Source organism: Bactrocera dorsalis, chromosome 2 (assembly GCF_023373825.1).
Source record: "Bactrocera dorsalis isolate Fly_Bdor chromosome 2, ASM2337382v1, whole genome shotgun sequence".
Taxonomy (NCBI): Eukaryota; Metazoa; Arthropoda; class Insecta; order Diptera; family Tephritidae; genus Bactrocera; species Bactrocera dorsalis.
This window is the reverse complement of record NC_064304.1, coordinates 18,567,499-18,587,859: the sequence shown is the minus strand read 5'-3', so window position 1 is coordinate 18,587,859 and position 20,361 is coordinate 18,567,499. Positions and strand designations below refer to the sequence as shown.

Below are 20,361 nucleotides of genomic sequence, written 5' to 3'. Positions count from 1 at the left end.
AGTGCAATAAAAAGTGTCCGCAAGAGAGGGAGCAGAAATCTCTACACGCAAACATTTAGAGCGTACTTCTTTTTAAATTCCTTCACTCAATCCACTCACCCCCGCGACTGCAAAATTTCGTAGTTCGAAGTTTTCAGCGAAGGGAGACCGAATGCTGCACGCGCTGGGGGAGCCGTCTGAGCACGCACCTTCTCTGGCTCCGCAGCCGCGTAAAACCCGAGAAAGCGTAACTTTCGCAATGGTCTATTTACGTCAATGCAATAATTTGCCGAAACGCAATCCCATTTAAACATGTGGTGTAAGCTTTTATGTTCTCATTCCATTTCAATTGCGTCACCTAGAACTTCAGTTCCAACTGCGTTCGCTAACACTTGGGCGCTGCAGCAGGCGGAATGCGTTCAACACAGGAAGTTTGTGTGATTAAGTATCCGTGTTTGTTTGTATTTGCGTTGCACTTTCAACCACATTCTGTATCTTTTTTGCCCTTTGCACAAATGTCATTTCTTTCTGCTCATTGAATTTTCCGCTTCCATGACGTTGCTGCAGTCTCGCCATTGCTCTGGTGCCCTTTGCGCTCGCCTTCGCATTTTTGTGGCATTAAGAAGGTGTTTGCTTGAATTCTTTTTAGATTTTGCAACCCGGCACTTCTTGCAGCGAGTTCCGGTTTTTGTTGCAATGTGTATTTTCTTCGTATTCTTTGAAGTTCTCTAACTTTTTCGCATTGTATACCTTTTAAGTTAACTTCCTTAACTCGATTTTGCTTTCTTTCTGTTTGCTTGCTTTTTCTCAAGTAGTTCCTTTGTTTTCTTTTATTTTTCTTTTTTCATTTCTTTCGTTGCATTTCTTATGTTCGCTCACACATGTCATTCTTGCCCCGCAGCCTTTCCACATACGCGGTAGAATCGTGAACTTTGTAGGAAGCGTGTATTGAGCGTTTTGGTGGTTCAATAGTTCGCTGTCTCCGGTAGTTGCGCAACAAAGTTTCCATTGTCTCTTTGCACTTCGCATTGTCAAGTGGAGTTTTTCGCACCCACCGGCATTTCGGTGAACCCATGTACTAAGTGTCGCTTGCAGTTTCATGCGTTTGTGCATTTCTGTACTTCTTTCTGAACTGGAAAGCAGTTCGTTTACTTTGGCGGCATTTCCGCCTTGTTGGTTGGTTGGTTTGATAAGGGAGACATCGGAAACGGAAGTGAGTTAACCTCCTCGGTGTACATTGCACATAATCAATGTGTTTGTTGTTTACTTACACACAGGGTTCATGGGTTGGCAGAAGCACTTCAATATTCTTAAAAAATCCTTGTGTATTAACATCAACTTCTTTGTAGAATATGGTCGGACGAAAGCATTCCTAATGACTGGAATTTAAGTGTGCTATGCCCAATCCATAAAAAAGGAGACCCCACAAACTGCGCCAACTACCCTGGGATAAACCTCCTCAACATCGCGTACAAGGTTCTATCGAGCGTATTGTGTGAACGATTAAAGCCCACCGTCAACAAACTGATTGGACTTCATCAGTGTGGCTTTAGACCTGGCAAATCAATAACCGACCATGCGCCAAATCTTGGATAAGATCCGTTAAAAGAGAATCAACCTACACTACCTCTTAGTCGATTTCAAATTTGCTTTTGACAGCAAGAAATGGAGCTACCCTTAAGTCACAATGTCTGAATGTGGTATCCCCGCAAAATGAATACGACTTCGTAAACTGAAGTTGAAGAATGACAAAAACTCCGTCAGGATCGGGAAGGACCTCTCCGATCCGAGCTTCGATACCATACGAAAATTCAGACAAGGCGGCTCCCTATGGTGCGACTTTTTCAATCTGCTTCTGGAGAAAATAATTCGGGCTGAAGATCTGAGTAGAGAAGGTACAATCTTATATAAGAGTGTACAACTGCTATCATCAGCGTAAGACATGGATGTCATTAGTTAGGCTCGTTAGTTCTGCGTTTGAGAACGAGGTCAAGATGAAAGATTTCCTGGCATTAAAGGAACAGTCGTCGCATTTGCGACTTGGCTCTCACTAACCAAGACCAAACTCAACAAGTCACTCATCCCCCTCCTGCTATTTGGTACAGAGGCATGGACGATGACAAGATTTGATGAGTCGACGTTACGAGTTTTTGACAGAAAGGTTCCACTGAAGATTTATGGTACATTGCGCGTTGGCCACGGCGAATATCGCATTCGATGGAACGATAAGCTGTATGAGATATATGACGACATTGATAGAGTTCAACGAATTAAGAAACAGCGGCTATGTTGTCCTAGTGGGAAGCAGAGGAACAGGAAGACACCCCACTCCGTTCGAAAGCTCAGGTGGAGTAGGACCTGGAATCTCCAATTGGCGCCAAACAGTGAAAAGGAAAAACCTATGGCGCGCTGTTGTAAACTCGGCTATAATCGCGTAGGTGGTGTCTACTCCAATAAAGAAGAAGAAGTAGTTTAGTAGATCTCTTGCATTTTACTCTAAGCCAGATGGACCTCGCAGTCGCTCCGGAACTGGCTGTTGGGCTAAAACGCAAAACACCAACAGAGAGTTCGGTCCCATACCGAGATAAGAGGCAAGGGTGCCTCCCAGGCTAGCTCACAACTTTATAGCTGCTAGCGATTACGCTATGATTAGACACCCAAACGACCCTGATAGTGAAGTAGCTTGAAGCTATTTCTAGTGAGACAAAACACTCCTTTACTAGCTTAGAACGCACAGTTACCGAGCTCAGCGCAATTATTGTCGCTCTACTGCCGGAGTGAATCTACCGCCGATTTGATAGCAGACACTTCTGCCTGAAAATCACTGCAGCAATCCGTAGTTTATTTTTGATGAGGTTGCAATGTTTTTAAAGTAATTTGTTTCGATCGAATACGTAAGCTCTTCTTCCAAACCCATTATATAGTCTTGCTTCTTGGAAATCTCTAATTTTTCTAACTTTCTCAATACCAGGAAATAAGTAGAGTTCTATTTTTTAGTTTATTAATTATATTATTAATTTTAATTAACTTTATTTCAATAATTGCTTCGAAATATCCACGCTGAAAGCTGTGACGATGCCAAACAATACCAGCCTTTCACACACTTTTCACTTACTTTGTCCACCATTTCAAAGCTCATAACTTTTAGCACTAAGCTCTGCAAGCCGCTTCGACAGCTGACACTTTAATTGCGCTCTAATCGGCTAAGATTTGCATTTGCATATTCTTCGCATAGCTCATGCGGAAGCATGAAAGCGCCAAAGCATGGCTGCCGGTTAAGCCATAAGTTAGCCGCCACTGTATGCTAACCGCAGGGCGATAACCGTAGAGCGTGAGCAAACAGTGTGAGCCGCAGCATAAAACAGTTTAGCAAAACTGAAAAAATGGACAGAGCGAAGGTATGATGTCGAAATGAAAAAGCGAAAGCAGAGTAGCTCATGGCCTTGCCGCGGCGCCAACACCTAACACAGACACACTAACATAGAACGCGCATGGATGTTGCACGTAGCGATAGTTGTAGCCAACCAATGTTTCGTAACGAAATGAAAAGGAAATTGTTTTGCGAGATGAAAACGAATTGCACACAAATACAAATGCACATGCCAATCCGCACACACATATGTGTATGTATGAACTCTCAGCCATAACATCAACCTTGCCCATGCAGCCGTAGGCAAAGCTTGTTGTGGTTACAATCGTATATCCTGTGGCCGCCGTTGAATTAAAAAAGCATACAAAAGCGTGTAAAAAAGCAAAATAAATCTGGGGAATTTTCGTCTGAAATTCTGACAATTGCATTGGCTTGCTTTGCTGCAGCGGCAAGGGCTTACACACTAGCCTATTTAAAGGGTGATTTTTTAAGAGCTTGATAACTTTTTTTTAAAAAAAAACGCATAAAATTTGCAAAATCTCATCGGTTCTTTATTTGAAACGTTAGATTGGTTCATGACATTTACTTTTTGAAGATAATTTCATTTAAATGTTGACCGCGGCTGCGTCTTAGGTGGTCCATTCGGAAAGTCCAATTTTGGGCAACTTTTTCGAGCATTTCGGCCGGAATAGCCCGAATTTCTTCGGAAATGTTGTCTTCCAAAGCTGGAATAGTTGCTGGCTTATTTCTGTAGACTTTAGACTTGACGTAGCCCCATAAAAAATAGTCTAAAGGCGTTAAATCGCATGATCTTGGTGGCCAACTTACGGGTCCATTTCTTGAGATGAATTGTTGTCCGAAGTTTTCCCTCAAAATGGCCATAGAATCGCGAGCTGTGTGGCATGTAGCGCCATCTTGTTGAAACCACATGTCAACCAAGTTCAGTTCTTCCATTTTTGCCAACAAAAAGTTTGTTAGCATCGAACGATAGCGATCGCCATTCACCGTAACGTTGCGTCCAACAGCATCTTTGAAAAAATACGGTCCAATGATTCCACCAGCGTACAAACCACACCAAACAGTGCATTTTTCGGGATGCATGGGCAGTTCTTGAACGGCTTCTGGTTGCTCTTCACCCCAAATGCGGCAATTTTGCTTATTTACGTAGCCATTCAACCAGAAATGAGCCTCATCGCTGAACAAAATTTGTCGATAAAAAAGAAAAGAACCGAACACTGATTTTGGTAATAAAATTCAATGATTTGCAAGCGTTGCTCGTTAGTAAGTCTATTCATGATGAAATGTCAAAGCATACTGAGCATCTTTCTCTTTGACACCATGTCTGAAATCCCACGTGATCTGTCAAATACTAATGCATGAAAATCCTAACCTCAAAAAAATCACCCGTTACATATGTGCATATATGTAATGAATGCTAATAAAGGGTATTCATTTAGAGGCATAGAACTTGCAAAGGGTATGGCTGTCAAACCAGCTATCAAAGTAAGATTTTATGTTTCTCACGATAGCCAGATTTACGTATAAGGACTCGAATTTTATGTGAAATAAAACTTTTTTACCTAAAAAGACACCCTCTATGTTCATTTCTATAGCGTAGGCAGCGAATTCATATGCCTACTTATATATGCTCACGTGTGAGTTCATAGTTGTTTAAACAGAGATGCAATATTCATGCATGCATTCAAGCATTAGGGTGCACCTTACTTTAAAACTTGCAGAATCGCACCAAAAATACACTGGAGGTGGCAAAGTTGGTGTAATTATGAGTACTCGTTTGGTAAATTTCTCAAATAAATTCATTTCATTGTTAATATACGTAAGTACCTATCTACAGGTTTAAGGGCTCAGCAAGCAACATAAAACTTATGTCCAATAGTGAAAAAAATTATCACAAATGTGCCTAGCACAATATAATTGAAGAAAATAGAATACCGTTGGACTACATATAACAGGAATTTGAAGCAAGAAAATTAAATTAAGTCTAAAATAAATAGTTTTTTCACTTGCATAAGACCCACCCTAATGTGCTAGCATGTGCAATTTGCTCGGAATTAATATTTTTTATGTGCATACTATATAACGCGGTGAATAAAAATATGACTCTTCACACGCATGCATATGCGTATGTATGTACATATATGTATTCGTGTATACAGTTCTATATCCTTTCTGACACGCGTGTATAACTAACACTCATGAATGCAAACAAGCACGAGAATTCACGTGTGTGATTCCTTGACTTATTTTAAGTCTACGAGTAAAATAATTTAACACTTTAGCATAAGTGTGAGTTGGTTTAACTCTCAGGCATAAAGACAAGGTTTTAAATATATGTACATATATTATTTTGGGTAGTCGAAAAAGTCTTTTCGTATTTATAATCAAACTTCCACTTATTTTTTTTTTATTTGTAATGAACTTTAGTGAACCAAATATGTATCATTTTGTCGACCACTTTTTGCCATTTTTCCGCTGGAGACATTATTCCATCAGTGGAAAACTTTCATCAGTGTAAATCGAAATTTTGAAATTTCCAGAACGGAAGCGAGCGAACCATTGTTGTGTGCTACACGAAATGATACAGCACAGTTTGCATCAAATTTTGTGAAAGAAAAAAGTCCCGATCGCCTGAAAATTGTTTTTCTTTTATCTTTCGTTTCCAATGGCTTTCATCTTACTGTGAGTTATACTTTTGCTTTATCTAAAAATTACCTACCCTACATATTAGCTTGTTCACACCAAAATATATATGTACATTAGGGTGTTTTTTTTATTGAACTATTAATTTTTTTCAGTCCCGTCACGAAATTTCCTTGAAAATACCCTAAAAAAATTCCCTGAAAATTTTAGCTCTTAATATTAACATTAAGAACTGGACCAAGGCCTATACAAATTTTTCACTACAATCGTGAGTTTTTATCTTTAAATTCCTACAGATCAGAGGTATTTTATGGCATCGCTTTGACCTTAGACACATATTTCTCAGAATTGTTCACTCTACAAATGTGCCCAGTGCAACAAAGTCGTAACTCACACCGGCGAGGTAGTACGAGGCTCTAAACCCGTTTTTTCCAAGAATTTCGGATATTTTTGTATGTATTTATGTCGTAAATGACAAGAGCTATAGAAACAAATTATATAACAAATTTGTAGGATTTTTTTTTTTGCTACAAAAAAATCCGTGATCAAAATCGCTATCATTAACACTTCTCGAGATATTCGGCTTTTTAAGTAAGGCTTTATACAATTTTTATAGATGGTATGTATGGGAGCAAAAATAAATACATGTTTGTAGTTCGTGTCTTTATATTGTATATGCTCTAGTACAGATGTAGCAAAGAAATTTTTAAAAGCTTTTTATCTCTTTAGTTCGTTATCAATTCCCAATGAAATGATTTATAATAAGAAAATATAAAATATCGAATTTTAAGAAAAAAAAACAAATAAAATCGAACAATATATATGCACTCAATTTTGTACCTTACAGAAACTTTCAAAAAATACCTAATTTATAGTATTAATCTATAATCCTTTATTTCACAAAATACCTAGTAGAAGGTTTGGCATACTTTTTACTAAATTCTGTATAAATTCATTTAGAATGCTATGTATTTTTCGCTGTACCCCTTGCCAAAACTCGTACAGATTAGTTGGAGTTGATGGATGTTATTCTAAACTTAATTTGACGATTGACAACAAATTCTCAATCGGATTGAGATCAGGACTTTGAGCTGGCCACTGCATCAATAAGACATTTAGTTAGGCAAGCCATTACTTCACTACTACTTTTGAATGTTTGTTTTGGGTCGTCATTCTATTGAAATATGACTTCTATTTTACGACAAACAAACCTTTCCACAAAATCGGGTATATGGTCTACAAAGTATGCAGTTAGTCTTCTTTCCTCATTATTTCATTGAATTTTTTAGAGGTACTACATGTACCAGTATGGAAACAACCCTATTTCATGACGGCCCTTCCACCATACTTCACTATTCATGAAACATTGTTCCCTTGTATGGTCTCCCCAATGGCAATGCCAGCAATATTGTTAGCTAACTGGTTGGAAATAGTTAAATATAGATTCATCTGACCAGATTACAAGCTATACGGTCATCTGCTATCTAATTTTGGTGCTCTCTGGCGAATTTCAACTGTTCCTTAACATTCTATACTGACAATGCTGGTTTTTAGTTATTGCCGCTGTGATATAGCCATTGTCCAGGAGTGCTTTTCTGGCATTCCATTTACTAAAAAGCTTATCTATTTTTATAAATTCGTTTTTTGGTTTCAAGTGTTTGTTTTTTTTTTTTTTGTTTTTTTTTCTCATAAGACGTGCATCAGGAGCCATAAAAGTTTAGTGTGGCCCCTGACATGTGATAAGGGGACGTTTAGGTCACCTTTTCACAGCGATTATGACAACTGAATGGTTTATTTTAAGCACCTTAGATATCATTCGTGTTAAAACCTGCTCTTGTGATGACTTTAATACTCCTCTCAATGTGTGATGCTACCTTCCTTATACCTTCCTGATATTATTATTTTGAGTCCAATGAAATAAATGTATTAACTATTAAAAAAAAATACTTTTATTTATCAAAAAGTTTTTACCAAGCGCAATAAAGCATAATAACAATGAAATGTTTTATTTAAGTCATGAGCAATGCAAACTTCGATACCTTTTATTGAATACTTAACGGATGCATAATTGAGTACATGTGACGAAGCACAAACTTAGTACTCATTTTTGCTCCTCACTGTATGTGTTCATACAATTTTTGTAACAGATTTTAATTAATATCATTGTACATACTAAGGAAAAAAAATCTTTTGAAATAATATATGACAAATATTGGATTATAAGTAAAATCTTTCATGATCTTAATCCCGACGTGACAAAATCCACTAGAAGTATAACTCATAATAGAAAGTGATACTCTTCGCACGCTTCAAAAATTCTAGTCAAACTGTGTGACGCTACATTTCGCTTTGCAGCAAATAATCACAAGTAACTGCTTTTACTTGCACTTACGAACTTTTCTTGCTCCTATTTTGGATGACTACGCGCACTTAATCCCCGTTTTATCAGGCCAGTGCCAACGCCAACACAACAACAGCAACACTTACAAAGCTGTCACTATACAGTGCAAGCCAAAAGTTTTTAACAAATGTAAAATATGTATTTTATTTGTGCATTTCCGCATTGTTGGCTTGGCAACAGCGCCACACCACGTCAGCGCCGCCACGCTGCCATGTAGCCGCTCAGCTGTTGTGTTGTTGTGCTGTGGAATGTATAAAATAAACTATAATAATTGAAGTGAAAAAGTGAGCGTCCGGAATATTTCGGAGCAAAACAACAAGAAAACAAAACACAAAACAGGAATTAAAAAGTAAAAAAAATAACAGAAATGGCAAGCGTGTACAATCACATATAAAACAATAAATAGTTGAACGTTGAACTGCGCTGCAGCGCGTGCGGCGAAGTGCAAATTGTCTGGTAAACCGAAAATTCTAGTTTGTTCATTTTCATTTTGCAGCGAATTCTTATTATTATCCTTTTTTCATTACCCTTTTTCCGCTGGCATGTACCGCCCCAATTACTCGACTGCTTGCAGTGTTGCCACCGTTTTGTTGTTTCGCTATTTTGGGTTGTGCGAGGAAGTGCATCAATTTAAAGTCGCCCGCACGGTTCCTCATGCCGAAATAACACACGCGAATGACACTGTCAAAAGAAGCGTTGTGAGCGCTTGTCCGGCTGTGTACATGCAAGTGTGTACGTGTGTGTGTGTGGCGACTCATTTCACTTCATTTCTCATGCCAGCGAACGTTGTGGCTGGCCGGCGCGCTGTGAAAGCAGCAGCAATAGTGGCAGTCGCCGGAAGTTGTAAAGCTGCCATTTTGTCTGTTGCCACACACACACACAAACACATACAAAGTTAACCACACTACTGGATCGCCATAAAAGGGTGTAATGTGCTCCGTTTCCCGCTCAGCCAACGATTTTCGAGCAATAATTCGCCTCGGTTTAACTTTTCACCCAAACTTTGACGCTGCCCGCGGCTTGCCGTCAACCCATCGCCATCGTCGACGCTGGTGCTGCTCCACGCGCGCGCCACACTTCATTTAGTCGGTCGCAAGCGAAAGGAAGGACATTCAAATTGCTGTTGTTGATTTTGTGCAGCTTTTTCCTGTTTCGCTGTTTCTTCTATTTTCGTTGCTCGTATTTGCGCGCCGAAGGCATTCGATCGGGTTAGCCGGCGCTTGCTGCTGGTAGCTATGATGGCGTGGTGTTGGTTTGTGAGTTGGCTGAAATTCGCTTTTTAGTGTGTGGCAATAATTTATTAAAGCATTTTCCTTTCCACAAATGAAGCCAAACGATACAAGTATTGCGCAATAATAACGGAAACGAAATGTGAAAGAAAAACGAGAACTAATAAAAACTGTAACAGCGGTGAGCTGGCTCAATGAGCGTGGTGAAGCGGCAACAACAAAAGCCACAATGTGGAAGTAATATGAAATGGAAGGAGAGGCGCGCTGCCAGTAATGATAATCGAAACGAAATTGTAACTAAAATGCAAATACAAATGAAACAAGTAAGCAATGGTATGGCAAGAAGGCCTGTTTTTTTTTTTGTGTAAATGTGAGGTTAGTAAAATGGGAGGATTAAAATGGTGCTGATGGAGTTAAAAATAAAATTGAAAGTGCTATAATGAGTGTTGTGCAATACTCGCTCGCTAGTTTCTTCACATGCGAAGGTCGATTTTTTGTTGTTACAGCATGTATGTATTAGTTGATAACTTCAGGTAAATAATTCAGATATACTTATATTCTTCTTATAAGACACCGCAAAAGCGTGGCAGTCGTTCTTCTTTTTCGCTGTTTGGCGCCAATTGGAGATTCCAAGCGTAGCCAGGTCCTTGTTCAACTGATTTTTCCAACGGTGTGAATATCTCTTCCTCTCCTTTCCCCGGATGGTTACTGCGACTAATACTCTCAGAGCTGAAGTGTTTTCATCCATTCGGACCACAGATAACTAGCCAGCGAAGCCGCTACCTCTTAAGTCATTGAAACATGTCAATGCCGTCGTATATGTCGTTCCGTCGACTGCAGTATTCACCGTTGCCAATGCGTAAAAGACCATAAATCTTTCAAAAACTCGTAAAGCCAAGCCAAATGATGAATGTTTACTCTTATATAAGATTGTATATTCTCTATTCAGCTCTGCAGCTCGAAGTATTTCTTATAGGGGTATAGATGTTTGATCTATGGCTTAGATGAAGTTAGGTTATGAGGTCGATCGAAACACGGATCCCAATTGGACAGCTTAGAACGCCGACTCGTTGTGTTACCTAAAACTCCTAAATAATAGATCATAATACTCTTACAAATCGACAAAGCGCTTAAGGCGTATCACAAAAATGTTGGGACGGCTAACTTCAGTTTCTGCTATGTCTCTTGGTTCGCCGAAGGCAAGCCCGCCGAAGCGTTTCAACGTCAGTCTTGCAAAGTCAGTCTTGGAACGGGTTGTGTAACAGACTGTGTAGATAGCAGACGCAGGAGATGGCGTTCTAGTCTAGGCCAAAAGAATATTGCAGCCGAACAGAAAGAACACTACAGTGATCCGGTAGCCTAGAGCTAAGATTGACGGAGAGTTCCCACTCCAACCTTCCCTCCTAGCTTGAACCCGTCCGAGAAAACGTTCACAGCCCATCTTCTTCAGTGATTCCGCCCTATCCACACATCATTCGTCGGCATTTGAGCAGAGGAAATGCTGCCAAGGGTAGTAGTCCAAGTTTGCAGAAATGCAATTTAATAAAGAGAGAATATCGGCGTGTCCTAGTTCGTACCCTTTTAATAAATCAGCTTCCCTGGGTCTTAAAGCAAACTTTTCAGCAATGGATCTGCAGTGTCGACAGGTGGTATGTGTAAAAAGGAATTAAGTACCATTGTTGGTGTAGCCCGATATGCACCGAAGATGCAGATTGAGATTAAGGTATGGGTAGTATTGACCAGATTTGACCCATTTTTGGCACAAGCGCATATTATTATCGTAAAAAATTTAGATTGACCGATTTAAAAAATCAGTCGCTGACACTGAGATCCGCACATTCAGTATAGTAATCTTGAAATATTACAGACCGATTTCGACAAGTTTGGACTTAAGATGGCATATCTTAACAGCACTATTTGTGTTATGTGGGAAGTAGGCATGGTTCTGATCCGATTTCTACCATTTTCACAATTTAACATGAGACTGTTAGGATAACCTTAAGCATAAAATTAGTTGAAAAATGTCAAGTAATTGCTGAGCATAACCTTAATTTGCTTTTTCGATTGCCATCAGGTCTACAAAGTTTTACTTCCACTTCCACTGGTCCACTTCCACTAACACTCATTCACATACACAACAAATTTACTCCCAACTACTTTATTTGCAATCGCCTACTCCTTTACAATTCACCAACACTCGAAGCTATTAAACCCCGCCATCATAATGCTTAACAAGTCAAATTGCAGTACTTTGCTAAATACCATGACTCGGCGCAAACACTAAAGCAAAGAGCATAAAAATAAAAAACAAAAAACCAAACCCCTAGCGAAAATGAAAACTGATAAAGTTTACAATAACAACAACAATGGCAGTTAAAACTCATCTGTTGTGAGCAACCACAATAATAACGACTTTAACATTTACAAACTAATGCCTTGTAGCTGTCTCATGGCCGACCGCCCAGCTGTTGGCTCAAACACTCCCACACACGCACGCCCTCACGCTACTTTAACCCGCTTATGCTCATCATATCGGCTGACTCATGTGGACTTGTTGTACACGCTCATAAAACAAAAACCGACCAGAAAAACTAACCGAAAGTACAAAACCGCATGCCGCAACACAACAAGAGCGTTGAAAGCGTGTCGTTTTGGGGGAAGGAGGCAAATGTCTACGTCCAATTTCGACAAAAGCCAAAGTGATTTTTATTTTGCTTTTATGAAAGTTTTAAAGTGTTAGTTGGACATTTCGACTTTTGAGTCATTAAACGAATAGTCTTTTGTAGGACTCCAGGTCGTTGAAAACACTGATGATATTTTAAGTATTACTTATCACTACTGTATTCGCTTTTTATCTGGTCGCAGGTCCATTTAATCTGGGCACGCAAACCGAATAGATAGAAAAATAAATTTTATGGAGATCAAATTTGATCCGGACTGCCACAAAAACTACATATTCACGTGTTTTAACACAAATCTTTAATACCGTCTTCAAATTTTAATATCCACTTCCAAAGCTTAATCCAATTTTATTTACATGTACATACTTCAGATAATCTTTATAAGATATAATAGATGCTCCAAAACGTCTTCTTCTTTAATGCTCTTCGCTGTCAGCAAGGTTCATTATAGGCCAATTTCAGGTCAGAAAATTATCGAAATTCAAAAACCATTTAAAAAATGTATTCTAAATGAAAGCCAAGCCTCGATAAATTTAGGTCACGTTATCAAGTAAATGAACCTAAGAGACCAGAAGAAGTGCAGATTTCTTTTGGGGAGAGATTTTTAGAAATACTACAACAAAAGTAATGCCCCTTGTCTCCAACAGTGGAAACCTGTTGAGTCTCGATGTAAGCTTAAAGAAATATAGAGTTTAATGCCATTTCGAACATGGATTAGTACCATTATTAATACCATAATATATAAAGTAAAAATCGAAAATTTCTCCACTCATAAAGGTTCGAGGTTTTGCCTTAATCGTGAATAGTTTCTGCAAGTCTCAATCCACCCGCCTCCCCAAAAACAAGTTCACTCTCTCCCAAAAGAGCTCTTCCCAAAAATATACATGTTCTTTGATATGTTTGAAGAGGAAAATTATTATACCGACTTTTGACAGAGTTTGCCTTGCACTGAGCCAAACTTTTGCCGATGCCACTGAGTAAAACACACAAACGACTCATAACTTCGAGAGTTTGTATGTAACGGGAATAATCCGCAACGGTCATTTCGATAATGAGCGCGCCAAAAATGCAAATCGTAGAGAGAAAGAGAACGCTGCCACGCTGCCACTCTGAAGAGGTGATTAGGGTATGAGTCGACGGCAGCAGCGGCGGCGGCGAGTCAAACATGATGAACAAATTTGAAAAGTGAACTGCAAAGTTGCAATTTGTTTGTTGTGAATAAATTTCGAGTTTTTCCGTATGCACGCGAGTGTGCACACATTTTAGTTATGCAAAAGCGGAAATCCTTGAGGATTCAAACTTTGGCTGCAATTCCGCCGGGCTTGAGCTGGCTGGGCCAACAGGAGTTGTTAATGCATATGCTGGATTTCCATTTGCCGTTGCAAATGAAAGTTTGGCTGGCGCAGAAGTGCACAGGAATTAACAAACTCACACACACACACACATACACATATAAAAACAGTTGGACACATTCCATGCGAAAAGCAGCAGATAAAACCCGACTGCGGCCGCCTCCACGCTGACAAAGGCCAAACGACAGCACAGACAACAAGCTGACCGAGCAGACAGCCAGACAGCCGGACAGACGGAGCTGTCAAACAGCCAACCGACCAAGCAGCGAAAGCACGCGAACGGCGAAGGAGAAAATGAACTGTGTGTGACCGAATGCCGAAACGAAATGAAAGGCGGACTGTTAGGGGATGCAGAAGGTGGACAGTGGACAGCGGGCAGCAGTTCGCGGCCAGTTGATTTGCCCACCTATTGAAACGCCCGTCTTTCTGTAAATATGTCACACATGTATGAATGTAGATATGTATAAAGGTATGTGCGGCACCTGCCGAAAAAATTATGTGGAAAAATGTATGTTTTATAAATGTTTTCGAGTGATGGTGTGCTCCGCTGCGGTGCGGAGGTGCGGTTCACTTACAAGCACATCCTCGTGTGTTAGCATTTTGCAGTAAAAAAAAATGTTTTTTGTGCGTAGAGATGTGCATTTGCATACGTATGTATTATTGTATTACGGTGGATACTTTGTTCAAAAATGGTTTCGCGATTATTATTAGAGTTTTTTTTTTTTGCTTGTGATGTTGAGCAACTACCTTCAACGGTCATGAATTAGAACAAAATCTGCTTTCCGCGCGAGATAAAAAGTTCGTAATTAAAGTTTCAAAAGGCTCAAATGACAAATGCACAAGAGAATTGTTAATTTTCCATAAAAAATTCAACCGAAAAAATGCAGTTACGAGAAATTTTATGCAAATATTCATAAGACCCCAGGGAGGTTAGATTTCCATTTGCATTTGCAATCTACAATAGGGCATTGTAGAGCGGAGAAGCATACCAAATATAATACCGGACTTGTAAGTAGTCGGTTTTCTTTTTTCTAGTCACTCTTACCACAGAGTGGTTCCATAACTTGAAGCAAATGAGAGAAATTGCGGACTGACTCAATGTTCATTTTTCGACTAGATTATAAAAGGATCTAAAACATATTTGGTATACAATTTAAACTATGGATCACTTAGTCTGATATAACGGGACTCGGACTGACGTATGGAACGACGTAGAACATTTTACGTCGAGATCTTAAATTTAAGGCGGACAAAATACAGCTCGCAAGAACTAAAGCTGCTCGACCTGCCCAAGCGAAATCGCTTCACTCTATGGCCTCTTGAAAATTTCGACGTTTTCGAGCCAAGTTATGTTCAGCGATGATGATTGACTTTTGATGTTGTTGTTGTAGCGGCACAATTCTGCCGAGTTGGTCGTCCTTGGCCGGATAAAAATCCGGGTCCGTTACGGTTACGTAGACCCGACTGTCGTGGGAACGGCTTTGATTTTTGATCGAAAACGTCGGTCAATGTATGATATTTGTATATAACCGAAATTAAGGGATAATCCTTCTCCTTTAATGGTATGTCTGTATGTCAAAAATGGGTTGAATCGGACCAATACTTCCCTTAGCCCCCGTATGCTTAAAATATATATTTTCTTCTCCGATTTTTTAGCCGCCTTCGACTGAACTGAACTTGGTATCCTTTTAGCGGCAGAATTACAGAAGAATTTACCGAGTTACAAGTCTTTGGTTGGATAAAAGAAAACCTAGCTGCACTTGGCATCTCAAATTGGGGCCAAATAGCGAAATGAAGATCCAAATCTAGAACTTATTGATCCAAACGGGGTTAAATCGCCGAAACAGCCCTTGGTCGCATAAAATCCAGTTCAATCCCGATAGCGTAGTACCGGCTGTCGTGGGAATCGGACTGTAACGGTATGTTTCTTATCGAATATCTACACAATAAGCCTCATATGCCCCCAGTTAAGGAGCATAATGAACTTCTCTCCAAGCAGTCTCTGCTCGAATTGACGCGAGAATCGAGAGTTAAGCTCCTACTTATCCAAATTCGACCCTGACATATCAAATATCTCCAGCGTAAGCGGTGTCTACGTCAGTAAAGGATAACAAAAAAATTATGTCAGGCGTCGAACTGTTGTATTGCATTTAAATACGTAGTATGCATTTAATATATTTTTATTAGCAGTAAATTATATTATTTTTAATATAAATACTTGTGTATATTTAAAAGTAATGCGATTAATAATTATTTACAATTATTTTAAAATTTGCACTAAAAGTTTAATACTTAAGCTTTAATCGTATAACATTTTTAAAATTAACATACTATTTGAGCGGGTAAAAGACAGGTGATATTGTTGTGCATGGATTTGAATAAGCCTCACATACACAAACACTTAAGTACTTCCAAACAAATTAAGATTAAAGCTACTTAATAGTCAAAAATAATATGGTGTGCGCACAATGGCGCATTAAAATTAAAAAAAAAAAACACTAAAAACGCAAACGGTACGCGCGTGGCACAAAAACCGCGCCGATTTTAATTTTGAACTATGAAAAATAACTAGTTTCACCGCTGCTACTGCCGATAGCCACAATTTGCGCTGGTGCTAAACTGGAGGCCGTGGCTAATCAACAAAACTACAAACACACACATATACTTACATATAAATAATTACTGCGTAGCGTTTTGCTGGAATGTTCATTGTTGTTGTTGTGTATAAATAAGCTTAATCACTTAAGAGTAAACGTCGCAACTACACTGTTTCGATACTTATTAACTGCTTAGTGAATATCCTAATAATGGCAGCACATTACATATTCAAAGTCTTATTGTTCAAACGGCACAAGTCGGTGCTACGAGTAATTGCTCTGCCTCTCAACTGTTCTGTCTGCATCGTCTTAATCTAAAGTCGATTTACATAATATCCTAGGCTTATAATTAAGTTTCGATATGAATGCGTCGAAATTAAACGTTATGTGAGCCATCCTCACGATTTTCGTATGCCCAGAACTTGTGAAATTCTATGAGTATAGAGACGACAGTTTCCGCTTGGCCACTGCAATGACAAAGGAAATTGGAATAAATAGCAGGAAGAGTGGAGCTTAATTAATAAGTGATGATAACGTGCTTATGGGCCAAACTGAGAATATGAGAGTATATGTCGCAACCTCACACACACACACACACACTACGTACCAATTGATTAAATCCTGCAGTGTAATTTTGTATGGATCCTTAGACTTTACCATGTCGAATATTTCGTCTTTCAAATCTTCGAAATTCACTGCTTCCGCATTAACTGCGTTTATTTGCTCTTGTATACCTTTGAAGAAATAGTGTAGCGTTTGCGCCGTCAAGTAGCCTTTGTGTTGTACATCAAGTATGCGAAAGAGATAATGCAGCGATTGCGGCTCGTGTCTATTGTCCAGCGCCAAAACGAAATCGAGAAAAGTTTTATAATCCATTTCGCCATCAAAAGTACGGCATTCATCGAAAACGCGATCAAGAAAGACCGAAGTCAGTGTGCCAGAGCCATAACCGGCCAACTCCTGTTTGCTCAGCATGCCATTATGGTCTTTATCCAAATTTAAATAGTTGCCGTAAACGGTAAGCACCGACGGCATGGAAAACCAGTTTTGCTCTTGCGACTCTTTTGGCGTTTCCTCGTCGCGTAGTTCTAGCAATTCGGTCAACAGACCCGATGCGAGTATGTCGCGTATGCGTATGCGCCCGGTATGCAATGGATCGAGAAAGAAGAAGAACTTTTTCACCACCGTGCAGACATAGAAACTTTGAAAAGAAGGTTGCACGCAACTGCTGATCTGTGTTAATGTCGGTATTATATCAATAATATAATTCTCCATATCGATTTCGCGCAGATAACCTTGGCCGATTTCATCGTAGAGCGACAGGCCTATGCGACCCTGTGTTAGCCACACTTTACGCATTGTATAATTGAAGATGGAAACGATTTCAACTTTACCTGCAAAATATCGTAAGCATTTGTTAGGCTCATCAAAATATCACACACACACACACTCGAGCACAAGACGCCTATGCGCACTTACCTGGATACATGGAATGGCACTGCAATTTGGCATATAGACGTGCTGTCAAATATTTGCGACATTTTGTGCTCACTGCCTCCAGCAACTTTTGGTAGTCATCATAACAGATGAGTTGCTGTCCCACAGGCGTTACTTGCGTGCAATGTTTCTCCAGCAAAGTCCACAATGCGCCGAGCTCATCGTTATCCAGCAATTCTTGTGAGCGTTTCTGCAGAAAGAGGGATTGTGCTTCTTTGCGCAGATTTTGACGCAGTGCATTGTTTTGTGGCGGTGGCGCATGAAAAAATTTCGGTATCGTCGAATAAGTGGGATGTTGCGTTTTGGCTGGTGCCTGCAATGGCGCATCAGCGTCGAACTCACGTAATTGCTCCTCAGTTGGTTTTTCGGTAGACACTTCGAGATTTTCAAATTCTTTCACAATATCCGGATCGAGTTCCATTTTATACATAAAGTTTGGCAGTTTTATATTAAATTTTGAAATGAAACTTTTACGTAAAATTCACTTTTATCACGAAATAAAAGTAAATAAATATTCCAGTGCACAGCTGATTTTGCGAAATGTCAATAAGCGTACGACGTCGCTGTTGACGTCGAAGTCGGCATAGTTGTTGCCTGCGCAACGAAATAAAAATAATGACAACGCGCATGGGTTGCAACTCGGCTAACAGGGTGTAGCTAACAGAAATCTTTAAAATTTTTAAATATTTTAAGAGAAAACAACCAGAGAACGTATATTTACAGCAGAGAACGTTTAATATAGAGAAGGTTCACGGCGCGAATAACGTAAAAATATTTTTGGCTAACTCGGCAGAGATGGAAGAGTCTCACCACAGACAAATTATGAGCGTGTTTCACCACATTTAACAGCGATTGAGGGGTTTTTAGAGTCTATGAGAATAACATGTAAATGTAAATAAAAGAGAACCAATGCAGGGCAATATACATACATGTGTATTTATATGCAGGTGATTTCTGGTAGACGGTAGGTATGCTTTTGTATACTATATACAAGTAGTTAGATTTTTTCTAAGTCTAATATACGTATGTATGCATGCTCCTTATGATACTCCCAACAACAGCATTGTGATATTTTCATGCTTCATGTTAGCTTTCAACCAGAGGATCGCTTGTGTGTGATACATATGCAAATACATACATATGTATGAATGTATGCTTTTGCGTTTTGCCGTCGGCAATTCAATATTGACATGTAAACATACATAATTATGATATGAGTATAATTTTATATGAATGCATAGTACTATTTACAGTCAATTTGGACTTGAATATTTAATAATTTTATTTGATTTTTACATAATATACTATACTAATAAATATTTTTGTATTATTTCTTAGTAATAGAAATTGAATTTATCACAACAATATATGTATAAATACATCGTCTATCATATTAATCTTATTATCTGCTCATATGATTGCATGTATACGCATGTGCGCGTTCAGAAATTCATATCATGATTTTATCACTTATCAATATATTACATGTGCGCGCATTGATCTGCATGTTCATATATTCATATATACTTATATGTACATATATTTGTATACACTTCCGAACAAATAATGCACAAGCATACAAACATATAATAATAATAATATACATACATACATATGTATGTGTCATAGAAATTCTATGGGTACAAATATGGAAATGATTTACATACATATATGCACATATGGGCAAATGTGTGACCGCTTGGTCTTTTAACATGAAATCGCTTTTGTTGTAAAATTTACTACAATTGGGCTTCGCCAATTCGGCTGCCATATTGACTTTTGATGCTTCTTCTATTTGAGCAGTTGTTGTTTTTATAGAACAATGCTTCAATTTTTTGTGGTGACATATTCACATGTGTACGCATATGTATGTTTGTATGCTTGTGCATTATTTGTTCGGAAGTGTATACAAATATATGTACATATAAGTATATATGAATATATGAACATGCAGATCAATGCGCGCACATGTAATATATTGATAAGTGATAAAATCATGATATGAATTTCTGAACGCGCACATGCGTATACATGCAATCATATGAGCAGATAATAAGATTAATATGATAGACGATGTATTTATACATATATTGTTGTGATAAATTCAATTTCTATTACTAAGAAATAATACAAAAATATTTATTAGTATAGTATATTATGTAAAAATCAAATAAAATTATTAAATATTCAAGTCCAAATTGACTGTAAATAGTACTATGCATTCATATAAAATTATACTCATATCATAATTATGTATGTTTACATGTCAATATTGAATTGCCGACGGCAAAACGCAAAAGCATACATTCATACATATGGATGTATTTGCATATGTATCACACACAAGCGATCCTCTGGTTGAAAGCTAACATGAAGCATGAAAATATCACAATGCTGTTGTTGGGAGTATCATAAGGAGCATGCATACATACGTATATTAGACTTAGAAAAAATCTAACTACTTGTATATAGTATACAAAAGCATACCTACCGTCTACCAGAAATCACCTGCATATAAATACACATGTATGTATATTGCCCTGCATTGGTTCTCTTTTATTTACATTTACATGTTATTCTCATAGACTCTAAAA

At 38.6% G+C, this 20,361-nt stretch overlaps 2 protein-coding genes across 5 annotated transcripts in view; one reads left to right on the top strand and one right to left on the bottom strand.

Annotated features, from left to right (window-relative positions):
• LOC115066118 (uncharacterized) overlaps positions 1 to 20,361 on the top strand; it is a 271,428-nt gene that overhangs the window by 159,054 nt on the left and 92,013 nt on the right. The window lies entirely within an intron of this gene.
• Positions 15,787 to 18,332, bottom strand: LOC105225747 (serine/threonine-protein phosphatase 2A regulatory subunit B'' subunit gamma). Its single transcript, XM_011204355.4, has 3 exons — positions 17,750 to 18,332; positions 16,878 to 17,664; positions 15,787 to 16,737 (listed from the first exon to the last, which is right to left on the bottom strand). The coding sequence occupies exons 1-3, from the start codon at positions 18,195 to 18,197 to the stop codon at positions 16,647 to 16,649; spliced, it is 1,326 nt and encodes a 441-aa protein (XP_011202657.2). The 5' UTR covers positions 18,198 to 18,332; the 3' UTR covers positions 15,787 to 16,646.

Excerpts from the sequence above, each read along its gene's own strand:
- LOC105225747 (XM_011204355.4), bottom strand. The coding sequence starts at position 18,197 with ATGTATAAAATGGAACTCGATCCGGATATTGTGAAAGAATTTGAAAAT. Across the intron at positions 17,665-17,749 it reads GTGCCATTCCATGTATCCAG|GTAAAGTTGAAATCGTTTCC; the intron begins GTAAGTGCGCAT and ends GATATTTTGCAG. Across the intron at positions 16,738-16,877 it reads CTGCAGGATTTAATCAATTG|TGGCCAAGCGGAAACTGTCG; the intron begins GTACGTAGTGTG and ends TTGTCATTGCAG.